Genomic DNA, 22095 nt, shown 5'->3' with positions numbered 1-22095 from the left:
AAGGACTGCTTTGGGAAAGAGGGCAGCAGCATTGAAAGGGATGTTCATTTCCATGCCTCTACCCACAAACCCTCTGCTATACTGAGCCCTTTACTTGTAACAACTGAGTACTCATAATACTTGTATCAGTCTTTGTAATTGAATCATTTTTAGGGACGTGGGCATTGCTGACGTGGTCGGTATTTATCGCCAGTTCTGAGTTAATCATAAGGTGGTGGTGAGTGAACTTTAAAGGTAATCCTAAAATGCTGTTGGATAGCGACTTCAGATCCTGGATTTAGAACAGGAAGGAATAGTGATATACTACTAAGCTAGGATTGTGTGTGACTTGGAAAGAAGTCTGAAGGTGGTTGTGATCATGCCTTGCTGTCCTTGTCCTTACTGGAAAGACACTGGCTTGAGAGGTGTTGTCCAAGAAGCCACAGTACACTTTGTAGTTGGTGCACACTGTTTCTATTGTGCACTGGTGGAGAGGTGAATGAATATTTTAGATGATGGGTGGATGCCTGTCAGGTGGGATGCTTTATCCAGGATGGTGTCAAGCTTCTTGAGTATTATTGGAGCGGCACTCATCCACATCAGTGAAAGTATTCTGTTATTACTGTGATTTGTGTCAGGTAGATGGTGAGGAGTTTTTGGGATGGCAGAAGTTGAGTCACTTGCTGCAGGATGCTCAGCTTCTGGCCCTCTGTACCTGACTGATCCAAATGAGGTCTTGGTCAATGATTCCTCCCTCGTGGTGGTGAGGTATTTGGTAAGGATAATATCACTGAATGTCAAGTGTAGGTGGTTAGACTCTTTCTTATTGGAGGTGGGTCTTGGCATGTTTGTAGCACAGAAGTTGCTTGACATTTACTGTATCACTGCTTGAATGTTGCCCTGAAGAGTGGCATTTCCCGAATATCATGTAATAGCTTGAGCATAGAATGAGTTCTTTAACATGTGTATGAGTGGGCTTCAGTGAGTGTTAAAATGCTTCGATATCAGCAGAGAGTCCCCTTAAATGATGATCTTTTTTACCTTTAGCATCGCTGGTTTACCAAGACGGGAACTCAGTTTGTGCCTTGAGAGATTGAAACATGTGCTGCACGATAATTGAGTTCCTTAGGTATACATCTATCACACAGAAAATATATACTAGATGGGTCCCTGCCAATTCTGTGATTGCTGTCATTTCTCCCAGAAATGAAAACTAACATGTTTTTTTAAAATCCTGGGATGGTGAACTTACCATTTAAGGAAAGACTGTGTCAACCTGGCCTGTGTTTACCAGACTTTAGAAAAGAAGGAAAGTACAGAATTCCAGTAGGGACGATCAAACTGGATACAGAGACGATGTTTTTCTGGCTGGAGGTGGGGGGTAAACTGACTTTCTATTTCACTCCTGCCTCCAGAACTTCAGCACAGCTTTTAGTAGAAAACGATACTGTACAAACCCAGCATTAAGCTCAAGTAATTATCCCTGACTCTCTGCATGCTTGACAGATGTGGTGTTCCAGGAGCAGGCACCTCAAAGAACTGGAGACATAGGATTATACTGTCTCTGCAGAATTCTCTAAGTCCACTGACAGAATAGAGAAATTAACTTTAGTTCCTCCTCCCAGCCAACGTCCCCATCGATGTTGCACTTACACCCAGACAGCTCCAGTGGCTGGTCCCACCGTCTGTGCATCCAGCGTCAGAACCCTAAAACACACCCTCCACTCCGAACTGTGTCTTTCTACGAAATTTCTGAGAGATGTCATGAAGAACATTCTGACGGGTTGCTATGGAGACACCAAAAGAGGGTTGTAGACTCAGTCAATTCCATCACAGCACAACCCTCCCCACCATCGAGGACATCTTCAGGAGGCAGTACCTCAGTCAGGTGGCACCCATCATGAAAGACCTTTACCACCGGGGACATGCCCACTTCTCATTACTACCATCAGGAGGAGGTGGAGGGTCCCGAAAGCCCACACTCAACATTTAAGGAGCAGCTTCTTCCTCTCTTGCACCAGATCTCTGGACAGTACATGAACACGACCTCACTCTTCCTCTTTTGCACTATTTATTTATTTTCGATTGCAACTTATTTCTAAAATTTTATGACTTGCTGCCTCAAAACAACAGACTTCATGACGTGTAATTGATAATGAATCCGATTCTGATTGGGATTTTTGATTTGGAATGTTCTCAGTATTTCCTTTAAACATCATGATGCCCTCACTGACTCATGGGAATCCTTGCTCAAACTGGAGATGTGTCCAGGAAGACATTGATCACCGTGAATTTCTTCGCTGGGGCAAATGGAGGCCCGGTAATAACAGCAGCAGCACAAAACCCCCCAAACAACCTGTATCACCTGTGGCAAAGGTTACAGATTACAGAGCAGAAGATTTTAAAGATTAAAGATTAACCTCGTCATACGACCATCAGAACATACAGAGAGACGCATGGTTTGCGTCAGCGACCTACACAGTCCAAAGATGTACCAGGGCAGCCGCAAATGTCGCGATTCTCCCACACCAACACAGCATGCCCATAACTTACTAACTAAAGCATGTACATGTTTATTTTGAACTTTGAACTTTGTTTTAATATAAGGTAAGAGATATCTAGTGTAACATTGCAGATAGTGTGTCCTACTGGAAAAGGCAGAAAAATATTGCAATTTTGGTACAGACAAAGAGCTAGATAATTAATCTGAGCTGGAGGTTTGAGGGGCTGCAGATACTGGAATCTGGGGCAAGAAATGCACTGCTGAACAAACTTAGTGGGTTAAGTGTCAATTGTGGAGGCAAAGGGATGGCTGATGTCTTAAGTTGAGACCCTGCATCAGGACTGAGAGTGTAGAAAGATGATGGCCAATGTAAAGAAATGAGAAGGCAGGAACAAAATTGAGGGCATGATGGGTATCTGTAATGAACAGTAAAATTGAATATGAGGGGAATCTCAGCTTGATCCAGCTGTACCCTTAATTGAGATAAATTGCTTTACTCATTTGCTTTCACAAGGTTCCAGTTCCAGTTATCAATCAGCATTAAGGTGAAAGATATTTGTTGTTGTTTACCTTAGACTCCGGTGTTCCTAATGAAGGCCTGATTGTCATACCAGTGTCCCTCAAACATCTGGTAGAATAAACACAACGCATCGACTTGCCAGGAGTGACGTTCAACTGTAGTCTACAGACTTGAGCCATTGTTCCTTGGCCAAGTGAGTGAGGAATCTTAGTCTGCAGTGAGCTGGCATTTGAGCAGTTCACTTGCATCCAGGACTGATAATCATCCAGCTGGATCAGAACCTGAAAATGCACACACATCGTGTCATCCCAAAGATGAAGTTGGCCATGCTGATACATAACAAATTTTAACAGCAGTATTTTAGAAATATAATGATGTGGATTTTTAACAGGTCTGAAATCTACATAGGCCCCTCCTTGACATTGGTAGATGCATTTATTGTTGTCTTGCTTGAAGGCACAAGCAACACGAGTTCAAATCCTAACTAGGGTGATTAAGATCAGTTAATAAATCTAAAATTGAAAAACTAGTTCCTGGGAAGCTATCTATTCTTGTTCCATCCACACGCTCAAAAGTACTTTCTGAAATAGACGAGCAAACCACTCAGTTTTAAGTTGGGTTGGGCAGTGCGCTGAAAATAAATCAAATCAGGCTTTTTGGTCTACAGATATACATTTCTGCCCTGATACATACTCAAAATATCTTCCTGGATCAGGTGGCATCACTTTCCCTTTTAAGTCAAGAATTCATGACCAATTTCACCTCAAGACTTGACCACAAAATACAGTCAATGTCATCAGCATAGTACTGAGAGAGTGTCGTCAGTATAGAGCTGAGGGGATACTGCTCGTCAGGACAGTGGAAGTGAATTTAACTTTATATCTAATTTACAATAAATCTAATCCAGGATGGTGATTTTAATTACTTTTATTCTTTTAGTGAGCATGAAGGGAAGTAAAACAGTTGTCCTAAAACTTGTTCCATGCTGGTAGTATGAAACTTGATATGTATATGTAGTGCTGACTCCTGAAAATCTACTGGAAGGGTAAGAAAACCAGTGTCAATGTCTTCTCCCAGTGGACTTCAGCAGCATTGAGACCCAAGTTACTCTCAGTCCACTCTTTTGGGTAGGTCAGATGATTTACATGCCCACCACCAGACTGTTGAAAAGACATTCTGCTCCTAGCTTAGTCACAGAGGAGAATGCCAGGTAGACCAGGAAAAAAATTCCAAGAATGTGCTCAAATCTTTAATATAGTGTAACATTCCCACTGGCTCCTGGAGTATTTTGGCACTGGACTAGTCAAACTGGAGACGGCATTTGGGATGGTACTGAGAATCTCAGGGCTATGCATTAGGACCACACAGACTCCCTGAGTTTGCACTGAATGGAGCAGGCCACCTCATGATCACCCACCCATCTCAGCAGAGACCTCCAGCCACTTCTGTGGAAGAGCCCACAGTTCTTGTGTTGGTCTCGCTGAACGCCGCAGAACTGGAGTGCAAGCAAGTCATCCTCAATCCTGATAGCCAGCCTAGGAAGAAGAAATGTAGAAGTGCAAGTGTATATATTCTGCCTCTGAAGTTGTGGTTCCATTGACACCACTAAGCAGTGTGTTTGGTGCCACTTATAATGTCTCCTTCACGAAGTTAATATACTAGTGGGTTCTGACTCTTAATGTCTTCTAGTCATAGAACTGTAGTTGATCACGAAGATATGTATGAAACTGTTACACTCTCACCACCCTCTGAGTGAAGACATTTCTCCCCATGTTCCCCTTAAACTTTTCATCTTTCGCCCTTAACCCATGACCTGTAGTTGTAGTCCCACCCAACCTCAGAACACATGGGTTTCTTCTTTAGTTTGCTTTCTACAACTGCTCCAAGTCTGCTAACGCATCATACATCACATATTTACGTATATAAGAGAAATGTATCATTTTGAATTGATAAAGAGTGTGCTCTTCTTGGCAGTGGCAATGAGGAACTCAACAACTGGGTAATGCCTGACCCGAGTCTAGCCAGGAATCGAGTCACCATTCTGTGTACCTGTTCCCTGAAACAGTTCTTTCCAGTTCTGTCCCTGTTTCCTAGTAGGATTAATTCTGGCTGAATTACTTGAGCTTTGATACCAATTAACAATGATCTTTCAAGAATCGATAGATTCTGGCATTGTACCGGATGACTGGAAAATTGTAAATGTTACTGCGCTATTTAAGAAGGGTGGGAGGCAGCAGAAAGGAAACTATAGACCTGTTAGCCTGACATCAGTGGTTGGGAAGTTGTTGGAATCGATTGTTAGGGGTGAGATTACAGAGTACCTGGAGGCACATGACAAGATAGGCCAAAGCCAGCATGGTTTCCTGAAAGGAAAATCCTGCCTGACAGACCTACTGCAATTCTTTGAGGAATTTACAAGCAGGGTAGACAAAGGAGATGCAGTAGACGTGATGTACTTGGATTTTCATAAGGCCTTTGACAAGGTGCTGCTCATGAGGCTGCTTAGCAAGATAAGAGCCCATGGAATTACTGGGAAGTTACTAGCATGGGCGGAGCATTGGCTGGTCAGCAGAAAACACAGTGGGAATAAAGGGAACGTATTCTGGCTGGCTGCCGGTTAGCAGTGGAGTTCCACAGGGTCGGTGTTGGGACTGCTGCTTTTTACAATGTAAGTCAATGATTTGGACTATGGATTTGTGGCTAAATTTGCCAGTGATACAAAGATAGGTGGAGGAGTGGGTAGTGTTGAGGAAACTGAGAACCTGCAGGGAGACCTGGATAGTTTAGGGGAATGGGCAAAGAAGAGGCGATTGAAATACAATGTTGGAAAGTGTATGGTCATGCACTTTGGTGGAAGAAATAAATGGGCAGAATAATATTTTGATGGAGAGAGAATTCAAAATATAGAGATGCAGAGGGACTTGGGAGTCATTGTGCAGGATACCCTAAAGGTTAACCTACAGGTTGAGCTAGTGGTGAAGAAGGCTAATGCAATGCTAGCATTCATTTCTAGAGGTATAGAATATAAGAGCAGGGATGTGATGTTGAGACTCAATAGGCTCTATAAGGCACTCGTGAGACCACATTCGAAGTATTGTGGGCAGTTTTGGGTTCTTTATTTGGAAAGGATATACTGACATTGGTGAGTGTTCAGAGAAGATTCCCGAGAATGATTCCAGGAATGAAAGGGTTACCGTATGAGGAACGTCTGGCAGCTCTTCAGCTGTATTCCCAGGATTTCAGGAGAATGAGGGGGGATCTCAGATCTCAGATCTCAAAGGGTATGAAGAGAAAGCAGGGGATGATTGGATAGAATTAGATCAGCCCTTGATTGAATGGTGGAGCAGACTCGATGGGCCGAATGGCCTACTTCTGCTCCTATATCTTATGGTCTAAATATCTTTTATGATGATCCATGTCTGGCGAAAAGTGGAGCATTTTATGAAATGTTTTAATACTCTGAGACAGTGGTAACGTCTGGATTATAGTTGTATTTCCATCATATTGGGCTTTCTACATGTTTGTAATGTGTTCCCTTATTTTTATGACGGTTGTGTTGGTGGTTTTTCATCAATTTGCAAAAAAAAAAGTGCATCTGTGATTGATTTCTTCATATTTGTAGCAAGGTGCAATCTTGGGTGACAGTGGCTAGTTGCAAGATATTTTAATAGCTGGCCTAGATGTCATAGGCGATGTGAGTTTTCCGACGTGGAAGGACATTGATGTTATATGTTCTTAGAGTCTTGCAATGTACTCTCAATTTGCCTGAGGTCGTTGGCCTGAAAAGCTGTTTCGTTTTCAGTCTGCGCTGATGCATCCTGACCTGCTGCAGTTCGCAGAACGTACAGCTATGCCTTTAGCTTTCAAGCATCTGCAATATTTTGCTTTTAGGTTGTTAATGTGTAAGGCTGGAGTAGGAGCCACGTTTCAATAGGTGCTTTTTATGTCAGAGAAAGGTATACAATATACATCCTGAAATTCTTTTTCTTCGCAAACTTCCACGAAAACAGAGGAGTGCCTCAAAGAATGAAATACAGTTAAAAATTTAGAGCCCTAAAGCCCCCTTAGCTCCCCGTTCCACGCACAAGCAGCAGCAAGGAATGAGCTGCCCCACCACCCCCACCAGCAAAAAAGCATCAGCACCCTCCACCGAGCACTCAAGCGTGCAGCAAAGCAGCAATAAAGACACAGACTTACAGTACCCCCAAAGACTACTCATATATTTTGTGTTGTGCATTTATTAACTGTATTATGGTAACTAGTTACATTAATTGGGGGACGTGGTAGAAGCGAAGGGAATAAATTATGTATCCATGCTTATTTCATGGCAGTTTGTAGCTTGGGACCACGCAGGTCATATCTTTGCCGACCGCTGAGATAACGCTCAATTGTATGTTTGCGAATTGCTAATAAAGGACTCTGGAGCAATCATGGCAGTTGTAGCCATTTCACACAAGTATACCAACTCTGTGGGGTCACACGTTGGGGGCAGTTGTATTGATTTCAGATCAATTTGGATCAATTTTGCCACTACAGCTGGTACATAAAGTGCTTTTTTTTGGGGGGGGGGGAACCATTCTTCTTTCATGTGGCATTGACAATTCCTTCAATTTTACTTTTCTTGGCATATTTGATTTGCTTAATATCCAAAGCTGACTTGTTTCTCTTGTCTTTATTTAAGGTGTTCTACGTACCGTAGGTCATACTGATTCACACTACTTTAATCCCACCCCCACCCCCCCCCGCCCCTGAGCATTTTCTTCATTGCTTTATTACGTTTTTGTACTTTGCTCCGCAGAAGGATATTGTGCTCCCCAATGGGATGGCATCCTTTGCTGGCCCGAAGGACCACCAGGCAAATTGGTTCCAATGCAGTGTCCGGATTACATATACGATTTCAACCACCAAGGTAGGATCTACTAGTGTCCAGCTGACAAATTCCTCCAGACTGCGGTATTTGAATTTACATTTATTAGAATGTATCAGAGAGGACATGAAGAAAGAAAGATTGCTTTCATTGTCAATTTGAATAATATGCTGTATTCTTGAAAGAAATGGACCAGGGATGACATAAATTTGCTTGCAAAACTTCCAGAGAATAAGCCTCGCAACACACACCAGATACTGGGGAAGCTCAGCAGGCCAGGCAGCATCTATGGAAGAGTGCAAAGTCGACGTTTAGGGCCAAGACCCTTCGGTGATCACTGAAGGGTCTCGGCCCAAAACGTCGACTGTACTCTTTTCCGTAGATGCTGCCTGGCCTGCTGAGTTCCAGCAGCATTTGGTTGTGTTGTTTGGTTTTCCAGCATTTGCAGATTTTCTCTCGTTTGAGAGAGTAAGCCTTGGTGTTTTCTTCATAGATGGTAAATAATTAGCTCCTCATACTCTTGGTCCTCATGCCCATTGTACTAGGAGGGTTTAAACCTCATTCTGCATTTTAATCTCGTTCCTACTAATTAGTTTAGTTTCAGGATTTCTCCTGTGTGGCTTTGAGATTTTTCTCCTGTCTACGTAAAACCATAAGAGTCTCACAGCCTCACTTTGCATTTTTATTACTAGTCAAAGAAATTTAATGAAAGGTGAATGCAACCAGTGATAGAATATGCATAGATATCATTCCATGTAGCTCAGTGGAAGGAAAGCAATATTTTGGCTGATTAACGTTTGATATGAGTGTGGGAAAACAGGATGAATTATCTCTCACCTATTGTTATGGCCACGAAGCTTGAGCCCCACATCCAAGCTGGAAATTTAGTCTGGGACTCTGCCAGAGTCTATAACAATTATAGCTTTCCCAGCAGGCTCAGGATACATACTGAGTCTGTAAATTAGTAATTTGACTCTGAGAAGTCTAAACCTCACTGCTCTTTGTGTCTACTATCCCAAACAGTTATTAAAAGCCTGCTTTTCCTTTAATAAATTTCAAATGTTGCTTTTTTTAATCTAACTGGCTCACATTTGTGACTATAATGTGAATGATTTTATTATTGGGTTTAAGATCAAATCCATCTCCCGCAGAGTTAAGGAATCACACTTGTAGTTTACTCATCTGCTTTTGGCTGTAAGATTGCCGGTGCCACCCGTGTTAAATTTTGCCCCCACCCCCCCTTTCACCGGGAGTTGATTATGGAGGTGGATGAAGAGACACAGGTACCTTTGTTACTTACTCACTTTGTGAAATTTGCCAGGCCATGCTTACCGACAGTGCAACATCAATGGGAGCTGGGAGCTTGCAGTAAACAACAATCGAACATGGGCGAATTACACAGAGTGTTCAAGGCACCTTCCAATTGTGAACCAGAGCGCAGAAGAGGTGATGTACACTGATAAATCATTCTTATTCTGATATCATTCTGAGCACGTGGCTTTCAGAATATTGGAAGGCTCTGATCAACTACCAGTAGCATTCATAATTTCAATGAGGTGAACAACCTCAAAGTCTTTTAGCGAAGAGAACGTCAGCCAGGATGCTGAGAAATCTTCTTGTGCTCTGAATGATTAGATCACCAAACAGCAGCACTGGAGCAGGAATAGGTCACCTGAGTTTTTAAGCATGCTTCATCATTATTAAGACTGTGGCCAACCTTTTACCTTAACTTTACATTCCCACATTATTTCCAAATCCATCACTAGGATATGGTACAAGGATTACTTCTGTAACAAACCTGTTAATGATCTACGTCAATAGCTTAGATGAAGGGATTGGGTGAAGTGAAAGGGGAAACAGAATGTGGGGTCTGGGGTCTGTGTAGGAAGAACTGGCAGGATAGGGACATGGGTGAAAGAAAAAATGGAAGATTATGGACTGTGTAGGAGGGAAGGGACGGATTGATTGTGGAGTAGAATTAAAGGTCGGCACAACATCATTGGCCACAACATCTGTATTGTTCTATGTTCTATGAAATCAGTAAATTCAGTGTTTATTGTATTAGTTTATAGACTTGCCCAAGTGGAAACACAGGGAAATGTTCCTCTCACTTGCATTGGCAGTGAACAGATGTGTAGCTGTGGGAATGGGGAGGAGAAAAAAAAGATTAATGTCCAGGAGCACCAGACTGTCATGGTGGATTGAAAAGTGGACATTCATTTGGTGGAACAAATTTTCAAGTACTTTATAAAAGACAAACTTCATCAAAGTTTGTGTTGTGTCGTTAATGATTAGTGTGATTTTATATATGTCCCAAGGTCATATCAGAATTATAACTTTGAAGACAGTCCATCACTACTCCCTGCTCCTCCCCTGCCCTCCACACACAATTCCACTCATAGCATGAGCTGTCAGTTGTTCCATTATTGAGCAGTGTTATGGTGCTGAACGAAGCTCTCTTCTAGTGTCTCGAGGCCAGTGTGAACCAGAATTTGTGACATCTCATTACATTCTGCAAACAGAGTCTAGTATGCGCTGTGAAGTTTGGCCTTGTAAACCTGGGAGTCCATATATAGACCAGTATATCTGGATGTCTAGAATAGACTGAAGTAAGGAAAAAAAGATTATCGCATTAATATAACACTGAAGTGCAGTGTTTTGTTGCTGCAAAACTTGTGTTAATCATTTTATGAACATAAAATAGCTTCATGTTGCATCAATTGTGATTAGTACAAATGTACACCCATCCCTTGATAGAGCTCTAAATATCAAGACAGTTCTTCAGTACTAGCTGCCAAGAACATTCCCTGCACAGCATGAATTGTCAGTCATTCAGTTCCTATGCATCAGTTGTTCTGCTGATAGGAGCCCTGTATGTTTATGTCTTGTGGCGAATGTTAACCAGTCAGTGACACATCATTACTTTATTTCAGGATATCTTTTATCGTCTGTACCTCATATACACAGTGGGCTACTCTGTCTCATTTGGCTCGTTGACTGTGGCTGTTATTATACTGGGCTACTTCAGGTAAAGAATGTTGTCTGGTTATTTTGAAAATCCTGTAATTAGCAGAAGGATTTCTTTCTCATTGAAGGTCAAATTGGTGACAGGGTAAATGGAACTGGTTTTACATGGGCATAACTTAGCAATATTCTGTGTCCTGTTATCAGTGTTCTGTTGTTACACCCATTTAAAAAAAATTCTAAGTTACAGTCAGTTGAAGAGACAAACCAAAGGAACTTTCAGCAGGGTAATAAATTAAGAATTAACACTATATTAAATAGAAACAGAAGATGACCAGGTGAGGCCTGAAATACGTTTGTAGATTGGGGGACCACTTTGTCAGTGCCTTTGCTTCGATTGCCACAAAAAGCAGGATTTCCTGATGGCAACCAACTTCCCATTCCTACTGTGGCACATCAGTCCATAGCCTCCTGTACTGCCACGATGAAGCCATGCTCAGTTTGGAGGAGCAACCTCCTATTCCGACTGGGTAGCCTCCAATCTGATGGCATGAGCATCAATTTTTCTAACGTCTGTTAATTTCTTCCATCTCTCCCTTCTCTCTTTATCCATTCCCCATTCTGGTTTCCTGTTCACCCTTTCTCTTCTTACTTGCCCATCACCTTCATCTGATGCCCCTCTTCCTTTCATGGTCCACTGTCCTCTCCTATTAGATTCCTTCTTCTTCAGCCCTTTACCTCTTCCACCTATCACTTCTTCAATTCTTACTTCATTTCCCCCTTCCCCAGCTTCCTGCCTTTTCCCTTATCTGTTTTCACCTATCATCTTCCAGCTTCTTCCTCTCCCCACCTTCTTATCTTCTTCTTTCTTCCTTTCTATCCTTGATGAAGGGTCTCAGCCTGAAACATCAAATGTTCATTCCTCTCCACAGGCGCTGCCTGATTTGCTGAGTTCCTCCAGCATTTTGTGTATGTTGCTCATGATTTCCAGCTTCCGCAGAATTTCTTGTGTGTAGATGACCACACAACTTGTCATGACTACTTTACTATTTAATAAGATCATGGTTGAGTTTGTTAACTCATTGCTAATCGCACCAAAGACTTTTCTTTAATTCTTACAATGTTGAAAGACTTATTGAACTCTGTGTTGAATATATGTTGCAACAGCATCTACATAGTTCTCTTAGATATAAAATGTCAAAGATTCATTCCACTTGCGGAAAAAGTTCTTTCTTTCTTTCTTTTTTCATGGTTAATGCTGGGTTTAGAGACAGTGACAACTATTTCTAGGCTATGTGGTCAGGGGAAACATCATCCCTCAATCTATCCTATTAAACCCCTTAAGAAGACACAAGCAATTCTGCAGATGCTACAAATCTTGATCAACACGCACAAAATTCTGGAGGAACTCAGTAGGTCAGTCTGCATCAATGGAGGGAATGTGCAGTTGACATTTCAGGCTGAAGGAATGAAGGATCCCAGCCTGAAATGTTGATTACTCATTTCCCTCCATAGATGCTGGCTGCCCACTGCATCACTTAAGAATTTTATGTTTCAAAGAGATTGCCATTCATTTTTTTGAATCTTAAAGGAATGTGGCTGAATGTTTTACCTCTCTTCACAGAATAATTGACATTCAAAGAATCTTTGTTGCAATTCCTTTGTTGCAGATGTATCTGTTCAAAAGGAAGAGAGACCAGACTGTGCACAATATTGCAGGCTCTGCCTCACCAGGGCATATTTACTTTTGCGCTTAAATTCTCTTACCATAAAGACCTATATAGTGTTTACTCTAAATCCTTACTCTACCTGCAGTTTAGTTTTCAGTGATCCATGTACAGAGAAATCCAGATTTGTCTGTACACCAGCACATTTCAACCTTAATCCTGAATTGAAACTTGCTGGAACTGTGCGCTGGAGGCCAGATACCTTATTAATGTACCTATTTGAATTGGTGTAGGTCACTCACAAAGTTCATGCTCACAAACTTACGAACAGGAATTTGGGCCCAAGTCAATGTTACCTGAGCCTCCCACTATCTGGTGCATGACATTGTGGCTCAATTTTTGTGAAGAGGCCTCACTTGTTGAAGTTAGCTGGTACTGATTGATGCCTTGCCTAACATGGTACAAGCACATTCACTGTCTGCACACACATGGCATTAACAGTGCTTTGTATAGGTGCAGCATGAATATGCTTTACCAAGGTTCCTCAGATATAACGAGATCCATTTCTGCTTTTGATTTATTTTTGTCCATCCATGATTTGTTTACATGAACCCCTTTATTCCCTTTTTTTTTCCATCTTCTGTGAATTTAAAACTTTTTTTTTGCCCCTCTCACTCTGGTTGACAGTTGCCTCTATTGAAACCTGTTAACCATAGTTTTAGATAAGTGAAGTGGATATGGCAATTAGAATGTACTGTGAAAAATGTGAGGTCATCTATAAGGTAGTGAAATGGTGGTGTTTCTTTTAAATAGCAAAAGATTGACAGGTGTTAGTGTTCGGAGGGACTTTGCACAGGAATCACTTTGTAGGTTCAACAAGCAATTAGGAAGGCAAGTGTTAGGTTGAGTTTTATCACAAGAGAATTGGTATAGAAAGGTAAAGGCACCTTGCTCCTGGTAAGACTATATCTACAAGGTCTCTCTACTGAAGTGTAATAAATTTGTAATGGAGAAGGGTGGTGAAAGTACACAGGATTGTTTTCTGGGATGACAGTTTGTTGCTAAAATGGCAATTAATTAGACCACATCTGTACTCTCTTGAGTTTGGAAGCATGGGAGGTAAACTTATTGAAATATACAAACAATTTTAAGGAGATTGACAGCAGAGATGCATAACTGATAATCACCGTAGCTGTAATGTCTAGAGCCAGAACTCAGAGTCACTAAATAGAGGTGGCCCATTCATAATTTCTTCATCGAGGTTGAGGTGAATCTTTAGAAGTCATGGACCAAGAGGATTGTGAAAGCTGGTTTATTGAATACAATCAATAAAGAAATTAATAGATTTTTAGATATTAGGGAACCAAAGGATGTGGAGTTATTTCAGAAAAGTGGCACAGAGATAATAGGCCACCATAGTCATATTGAGTAGAGAAGTAGGCATGAGGAAGCAAACAATGGTTCTGTCTCACATTTCCTTACCTAATCTTTTAAGGTTACAAGTATACTAATACTTGCACGTTGAGTATGCATTTTCAACCTTGTATAAGAGTAAGACAACATTTTCTAAGAAAGTTATAACAGTATACTAAATTCATCTCCTTTTTTTTGCAATGAAAATGCAAGCAAATGCACTTCATCCAACAACCAAACAATTCTGAATTGGTAGTCATCAACATGATTGATATCCTTCAGTTAACTTCAGGACTTTGGATCCGGAAGTGTGGATTCAGTTTGCTACATTTTTGCCTCAGGAATTAAATTGAGCCCATTCATAGGAACATAGAAACATAGAAAACCTACAGCACAATATAGGCCCCTTGGCCCACAAAGCTGTGCCGAGCATGTCCTTACCTTAGAAATTACCTGGGCTCCGCACTAAACCCAGCAAATCCTCCATCATGTGGGTGGATTATTTTGTGGGGGAAAGGTTAGCATCTACTGTCCAAAATGCCTGACCACTGCATTTTCTTATAAACACAAGATATTCTGCCGATTCTGGAAATTTTAATGATTAACCTGGTTAGACCACACTTGGAATGTTGTGTTCAGTTCTGGTCACCTCATTATTGGAAAGTAAAACATAGAAACATAGAAAACCTACAGCACAATACAGGCCCTTTACCCGACAATGCTGTGCCGAACATGTACCTACTTTAGAAATTACCTGGGGTTACCTATAGCCCTCAATTTTTCTAAGCTCCATGTACCTATCCAGGAGCCTCTAAAGAAACCCTATTGTGTCCGCCTCCACCTCCGTCGGCGGCAGCCCATTCCACGCACTCAGGAGTAACACTTGAGAAGTGTTGAGGAGTTTTGTGACGTCCTAGTTCTGTGAACCAAAATCCATATCAAAAAAACTCCTTTACATAGAAGGAAAAAGAAGAGTAATGTTGAGACATTTTTAAAATAAGATGAAATATTTTTACTTGATTTTGCAGTGAGTGGGACAAGAGATGTTTTTGTTTGGGATCTAGAGTGTATACATTTCACACTGACCATTATGTGTAACTATTCCCTCACAGACGCCTTCACTGTACCAGGAACTACATCCACATCCATCTCTTTGTGTCTTTCATGCTCCGAGCAATCAGTACCTTTGTGAAGGATGCAGTGCTGTACTCAAAGACAGCTTTCTTAGATATGGAAGGGGTTGACTGGGCGAGCCTGAAATCTATAACTGAATCTCCTCCATCTCAGGACAAGTCTGAGTATGTAAGTGCTGCCTTTTTCTGCGAGCAATTTCTTAAATTATACACAGTTAGATACCACTAATTCTTTATTCACTCCCAATGCTATTTTTCACTGGCAGTCCTCATTCCTTCCTTGGAGTAGCCATAATGCTCACAGCTGTCTCCCCATGCTAGTCACAAAGTCATGTTAAAAAGTTAATAATCTTCTCTAAAACTACTAAATATTTTGGCAAGGTTCAATCGTTGATGGGTATTAGAGGAAGGCTTGTGGATTTAATATGTCACCAAAATCAATTTTAAAATTTACCATTATTGACAAAGAATTCAAATTCAATAAAACAAAAACATGGAAGGAAAGGGTTAATGCCAGTGATGATGACCACTAAGATGTCAGACAGCTTGCACCTTTTGGGGAAGGAAATCTTCCACCTCCCTTCTGTGATCCTTGGTTATCCTCTGCAATTACTTTACCAGTCATTTCATTGTATTGAAGGTTTTCATCACACCTCCTAGAGGGAAAAGCCCAAGTATGAACCAGTTGCTGTGGTAACTAGGGATAACCCATAAATGCTAGCATATTTTAATACTAAATGGCAAGTAGCAAATTCTTGAGGTGAGATTTTCAATTGGAACCAGAGAGAATTTTGCAAACTGGCCACGTATACAGGACACAGACATCCAAATGTATTCCAGTTTGCATTGAACAGGTGGAGGAGACTTTCACCTTGTAGCAACACACATCAAAGTTGCTGGTGAACGCAGCAGGCCGGGCAGCATCTGTAGGAAGAGGTGCAGTCGACGTTTCAGGCCGAGACCCTTCGTCAGGACTAACTGAAGGAAGAGTGAGTAAGGGATTTGAAAGTTGGAGGGGGAGGGGGAGATCCAAAATGATAGGAGAAGACAGGAGGGGGAGGGATGGAGCCAAGAGCTGGACAGGTGATTGGCAAAGGGGGATACGAGAGGATCATGGGACAGGAGGCCCAGGGAGAAAGGCAAGGGGGGGGGGACCCAGAGGATGGAAACGTCGACTGCACCTCTTCCTAGAGATGCTGCCTGGCCTGCTGCGTTCACCAGCAACTTTGATGTGTGTTGCTTGAAATTCCAGCATCTGCAGAATTCCTGTTGTTTGCCTTTAAATTCACCTTGTAGGGTTCATTTTGAAACAACCCAACATCTTTATCAATCTAAGCAGCCATAAAATGTTTTACAACCAGTCCACTGTACATTAATTCTCCAACTTACATTACCAAAGTTTGTCCTGATCAATCACTTCCATGTCTGAGAGTTAGAATTCCACTGCATCACTTGCCCAATCACATTTAGTAATTATTGCTCATTATTGATTATTTTTTTCATGAAACAGCAATAGAAAATGTGGAATGTGAGGATAAAGATTAGGATTGAGAATGAGTATATTTAAGTAATGTTGGTGATCCTAAATTATTAAAAGTGGAAAGTGTGTGAGAACTGAAGAGAATCGTGCATGTACATGTTTATCCCTAATTTTTCATCCTAACACATCACTGTAATTTCTATCAGCATTTTAGAGCAATAGCTAGCTGTTCCCTGCTGATAGGTTTCTCCTTACTCTCCTCCAGATTGGATGCAAGGTGGCTGTCATCATTTTCCTTTACTTTCTGGCTACTAATTACTACTGGATTCTGGTCGAAGGCCTTTATCTCCATAGCCTCATCTTCATGACATTTTTTTCTGATAAGAAGTATCTCTGGGGCTTCACCTTAATTGGCTGGGGTAAGGTATCATTTTAAACAAACTTTATTCTCCACTGTTTGCTCTCTTCCCCCGTCACCCCTGACTCTCTGTCTCCCTTCCTCCCCACTCCTCCATCTATTAATTTGTTGTCTGAATGGTTTCATCTGTTTCCAATTAGACAGTGTCCAAGTGCATTTTAAGCATTCCTTAATAGACAGACATTCTCAACATGTGGTTTTCTCCATACCTTGGTGTAGATGTCTGAACAACAAGAAAGAAATCCATCCGTTAGATAACCACTTACCTGAAAAAAACACTCAGGAAATATTTTTATCATATCCAAGGTATTAGATGAGTGACAGAAAAGCTGTGTCACTGGTCTAGGATCCCCAATAAATATGAATGTGAGATACAGAACAGATAGAAACTGCATCCTCTGCATTGACAGTGGAGTTATTAACCTGTCAAATCATCATTACTAAAGTGCTACGTGTGTGGGAGGGCATGCCATACACATGAGGGAGTTAGTAAGGTAACTATGACACAGGAGGAGGCCCATCAACTCCAAGCTGACTCCCAGCAGCTCAATCACATGTACCGTTGACTCTGATCTCTTTATTTCCCTGAACCACCGCACTGAATTACCAAATTCTGTGCTGGAATGAAGTCTGAGGCTCTGCAACAGGACTTGAGCCTCAGCACTTCTGTTAGAGTGATATAATTAATGAGTAACAGATGAAACAAAAAAAAGGGAAACAGAAGATAATGTCTTGGTCAGAATTTCTGTTTCATTAATTTTTTGGTTGCTTTTAATCCTTAGGGGTCCCCGGTGTGTTTGTTGCAGCATGGACAAGTGTGAGGGCAACTCTGGCAGATACACAGTACGTATGGAGGCCTTACCACCTTGGGTAGCGATTTTCTGTGGCAAGTTTGTATATATAAAATAGAGCGCAAGCAGAAATGACATAAGGTAACTCGTGCAGTCCTTCAACTTGCTCAGTAAGACTACTTCTAATTACTTTTCCCAATTCAGCAGCACATCTTGAATTTAGGAGCAGGCTATCTAAACTTTAATCAACTGAATAATGGTTAATTTGAATATCTCTTCCATTTAATTGCTTTTAGTGTTTGACAAAAATCTGTCAAACTCACTCCTCAATTGATCTATCATCAGCCTTTTGAAGGAAAATATTCTTGATTATTCTTGACGATATTTTTAATGAAAAATTGGCCTTGTAATGCACTCATAAATGGTTTGGACTTGAATTTAAAATTCATGAGATTAAAGGATTAGGATTTTTAATGTTGCCAAAAAATGCAGATCGATTTAAGATTGCAAATCTTCCTGATATCAGGAAAGGATCAGTAAGGAATATAGGAAAGCAAACAGGATAAAAACGACTGTAAAAGCTTCTGTAGATTAGATTAGATTATGAGGATACGCAGTCCTCTTTTATTGTCATTTAGTAATTTAGATATGTGAAAATGAAAAGGTTAGAAAACATTAAAATGAGTCTCTTAAAGACTGAGACTAAAGAAATTATATTGAGGAAAAAGGAACCAGTAAAGACATTAAATCTTCATGAAAGAAGATGCAGAAGGCCTGCCAGAAGTAGCAGAAACAATAGGCATAGAGTGAATGAGGAGCTGGATAAAAGTAACATTATTTAAAAAGAAACATTAATGAAAAACTAATGGGAGTGATAGTCAGTAAAATCCCATCATCTTGTAACATGAGCCTAATGATTTGCAAGATTTGGCTCTGGAGATAAGGAGTGCACTGGTTGTCATCTTCTAAATTTCCAAGGGGCCTCGGACTCTTCATACTATTAGGAATATATTGGATCATGCAGCCCAGCTATTTACAATCTATGTCACTGATTTGATAAGGGGATTTTGTGTAATAAATTTGAGTTTACAGAGCTAAACAGGATGATACTGTGAATCATGAGATCAAGACTAACCAGCTTCAAGGCATGCATGAATGACTCTAGAAAGTCAACTCCGGAAAGGCTGTGGGATACAGGCGGAGTACTCTGGGAGCTCACACCGGGGATGGACATCTTCAAAACCTCCCTCATCCAGGATGCTTATCCTGCGTGTTTCAAATCAGCCACCACTATCCCCATACCAAAGAGCTCTACACTTTCAGAACCAAATAACCGCTGCATGGCGGCACTGATGCCAATCATCATGAAGTGCTTTGATTGGCTGGTAATGGCACACCAGCAACTACATTCCTGTCACACTGGGCACTGGCCAATACGCTTACCGACAGAGCTGGATACCATAGCATTTGGCACCTGGCCTTGACACGCCTAGAAAACAAGGACATGATGTCAGAATGCTGTTTCTGGATTTCATGTGGGCATTCAACACTGTTGTCCCACAGACCTTGGTGAACAAACTCCTACTCCCCAATCTAAATACACCACAGTGCAGCTGGGTGTTGGACTTCCTAACCCATGGAGCTCAGGTAGTCAGGATACACAACTGCAACTCCCTCCCCATCATCCGCAACACTGGTCCCGCCCAGGGCTGCTTGCTAAACCTGTTGCTCACACATGACTGTGCGGCCAAGCACTTGAGTAATGGCACTGTCAAGTTTGCTGATGATAAGACCGTGCTGGGGCTCATCACCAACAACGATGAGACGCCCTACAGAGAGGAGGTGGATGAGCTCGAGACCTGGCGCCAGGCAAATAACCTCTTCCTCAATGTCAGCGAGGCAAAGTTCAAGTTCAATTTATTGTCATTCGATCATACACATCTATACCCCCAAACAAAACAGCATTCTTCCGGACCAAGGTACACAACTCAGTACATATAACTCACGTACACAACACATAAGGTAGATTAACTAATGATAAGGCGCATTTACGGCACAAGTTTAAAAAGCACACTGTATAATGCTACTGGCGCTTCCTACATGATGAGACCTTGGTGGTGGCTAGGAGTTTAGTTGTCTTACGGGCTGAGGGAAGAAGCTGTTCCCCATCCTGACAGTTCTTGTTCTGATGCTATGATACCTCCTCTCTGATGGTAGGAGGTCAAAGAGATTGTTGTATGGATGGGTGCGATCATTGATAATGCTAAGGGCCCTGTGTATGCAGGATTTCTGATAGAGATTTCTGATGGTTGGACGAGAGACTGCAATGATTCTCTCAGCAGCCCTCGCAATACTTTGAAAGGACGTGCAGTCAGATGTCGTGCAATTCCCATATCAGGTGGTGAAGCGGCTGCATCGGGATACTCTCGATGGTGCTCCTGTGAAAATTGTTTGGAATGGAGGGGGATGGGGAACCGGTCTCACCTCAAACTCCGCAGGAAGTAGAAAAATTGCTGTGCTTCCTTGATCAAAGAGTTGGTTATTAACTTCAGGAGAACTTGCAGCACCTGCATCTCTCTTTATATCGACAGCACAGCAGTGGAAACTCCGAGCATTTTCAAACTCCTAGGAGTGCACATCTTACACAATCTCTCATGGTCCCAGAACACATCCTATACAATCAGGAAAGCTTGGAAAATGCCTCTACTTTCTGAGGAGGCTAAAGAGAACTGAGCTAAGTGCATCTATACTCACATCCTTCTGCAGATGTGCAGCAGAGAGCATCTTAACATGCTGCATCACTGCAGGGTACAGAAACTACACTGCAGCAGACTGGAAAACTCTACAATGGGTAGTCAAAACTGCCCAACACATTACTGGCACCATCAGGACATATATACGGAAAGATGCCAGAAAAGGGCCAGTAACATCATGAAGAATCCCATCCAGCCTGTTCATGGACTGTTTGTCCCACTCTCATCATGGAGGAGACTACATAGCATCCATGTCAGACTCAATAAACAGTTACTTTCCCCAAGGCAGATCAACACCTCCACCCCTCCACATGCCCCACCACTAGTTTATCATTTTCTGACAAAGTCAGTAACAATTATTTTGTCCTCCTTTACACTGGTGTACTGGAAATGACATTAAACAATTTTGAATCTTGAAACTAGGGCTCTCAAGTCTATCCCACCACCCAAAGTGACCCTGGCTGATCTTCAGAAGCAGAATCAGGTTTAGTATCGCTGACATATATCGTGAAATGTGTTAACTGTGCGGCAATGGTACAATGCAATGCATAATAATAGAGAAAAAGAACTGTGAATTACAGCAAGTGCACGTGTATTAAATAGTTAAATAAGTAGCGCAAAAAACAGAAATAAAAAAGTAGTGAGGTAGTGTTTATGGGTTCAATGTTCATTCAGAAATCGGATGGCAGAGGGGTAGAAGCTGTTACTGAATCATTGAGTGTGAGTTTTCAGGCTTCTGTCCCTCCTCCCTGATGGTAACAATGAGAAGTGGGCTTTTGAGGCATCACTTCTTGACAGTATTCTGGATGTTACGGAGGCTAGTGCCTGTGATGGAGCTGACTAAGTTTACAAACCTCTGCAGCTTACTTCAATCCGGTGCAGTAGGACCCCCACCTCCCATACCAGATGGTGATGCAGCCAGTTAGAATGCTCTCCATGGTACAGCTGTAGAAATTTCTGTGTGTTTTGGGTGAAGTGCCAAATTACCTCGAACTCCTAATGAAATATAGCCACTGCTGCACCTTCTTTGTAGCTGCATTCATATGTTGGGCCCAGTTTTCGTCCTCAGAGATATTGACATCCAGGAACTTGAAACTGCTCACTCTTTTCACTTCTGATCCCTCTGTGAGGACTGATGTGATTTCCCTTATCTTACCCGTCCACAGTCGAGACTTAACTCATCTTCTGTGCCAGTTTCATGTGGAGCTCAGTTCCCCAGTCTTTCAAGTGTGTATCTGTCTTCTCTTTCAATATCTCCAGCAAACTAACTTCCATCAGAACAGAGAGTTCAAGAAATTCACCATCTTCTGCAAATAGAAATTGGTTTATTATCGTCACATATATCATGGTACAGAGAAAAGCTGCCTTATGTGCTGTTCATATAGATCAAATCATCACACCATGCATTACTCAGTTGTAAATGACTGAATCTTTATCTTGAAAGTATATTTCCTCACACGAGACTCTTCCGCTAGAGACCATTGAGACTGTGAAATATGTTCTTACATTCAGTTAAAAACAATGCTGGACTTGCACCTTACCTCCTATATTGTAGTGGCCCCGTAGGATTTCACAGGTTTTAATAAAATTATCCCTCATTCTTCTAA

General features: G+C 41.6%; 1 protein-coding gene across 2 annotated transcripts in view; it reads left to right on the top strand.

The window, feature by feature from the left end:
• The window catches only part of pth1r (parathyroid hormone 1 receptor), a 93096-nt gene that overhangs the window by 59559 nt on the left and 11442 nt on the right, over positions 1 to 22095 (top strand). For both annotated transcript variants that reach the window (XM_072268681.1, XM_072268765.1), the window contains exons 3-8: positions 7801 to 7911; positions 9191 to 9315; positions 10803 to 10897; positions 15026 to 15215; positions 16792 to 16945; positions 17727 to 17787. In XM_072268681.1, coding sequence (XP_072124782.1) covers positions 7801 to 7911; positions 9191 to 9315; positions 10803 to 10897; positions 15026 to 15215; positions 16792 to 16945; positions 17727 to 17787 — 736 coding nt within the window. The remainder of the gene's footprint in view (positions 1 to 7800; positions 7912 to 9190; positions 9316 to 10802; positions 10898 to 15025; positions 15216 to 16791; positions 16946 to 17726; positions 17788 to 22095) is intronic.

This window comes from Mobula birostris, chromosome 1 (assembly GCF_030028105.1).
Source record: "Mobula birostris isolate sMobBir1 chromosome 1, sMobBir1.hap1, whole genome shotgun sequence".
Classification (NCBI taxonomy): domain Eukaryota; kingdom Metazoa; phylum Chordata; class Chondrichthyes; order Myliobatiformes; family Myliobatidae; genus Mobula; species Mobula birostris.
This window is presented reverse-complemented; position numbering and strand designations above follow the sequence as displayed.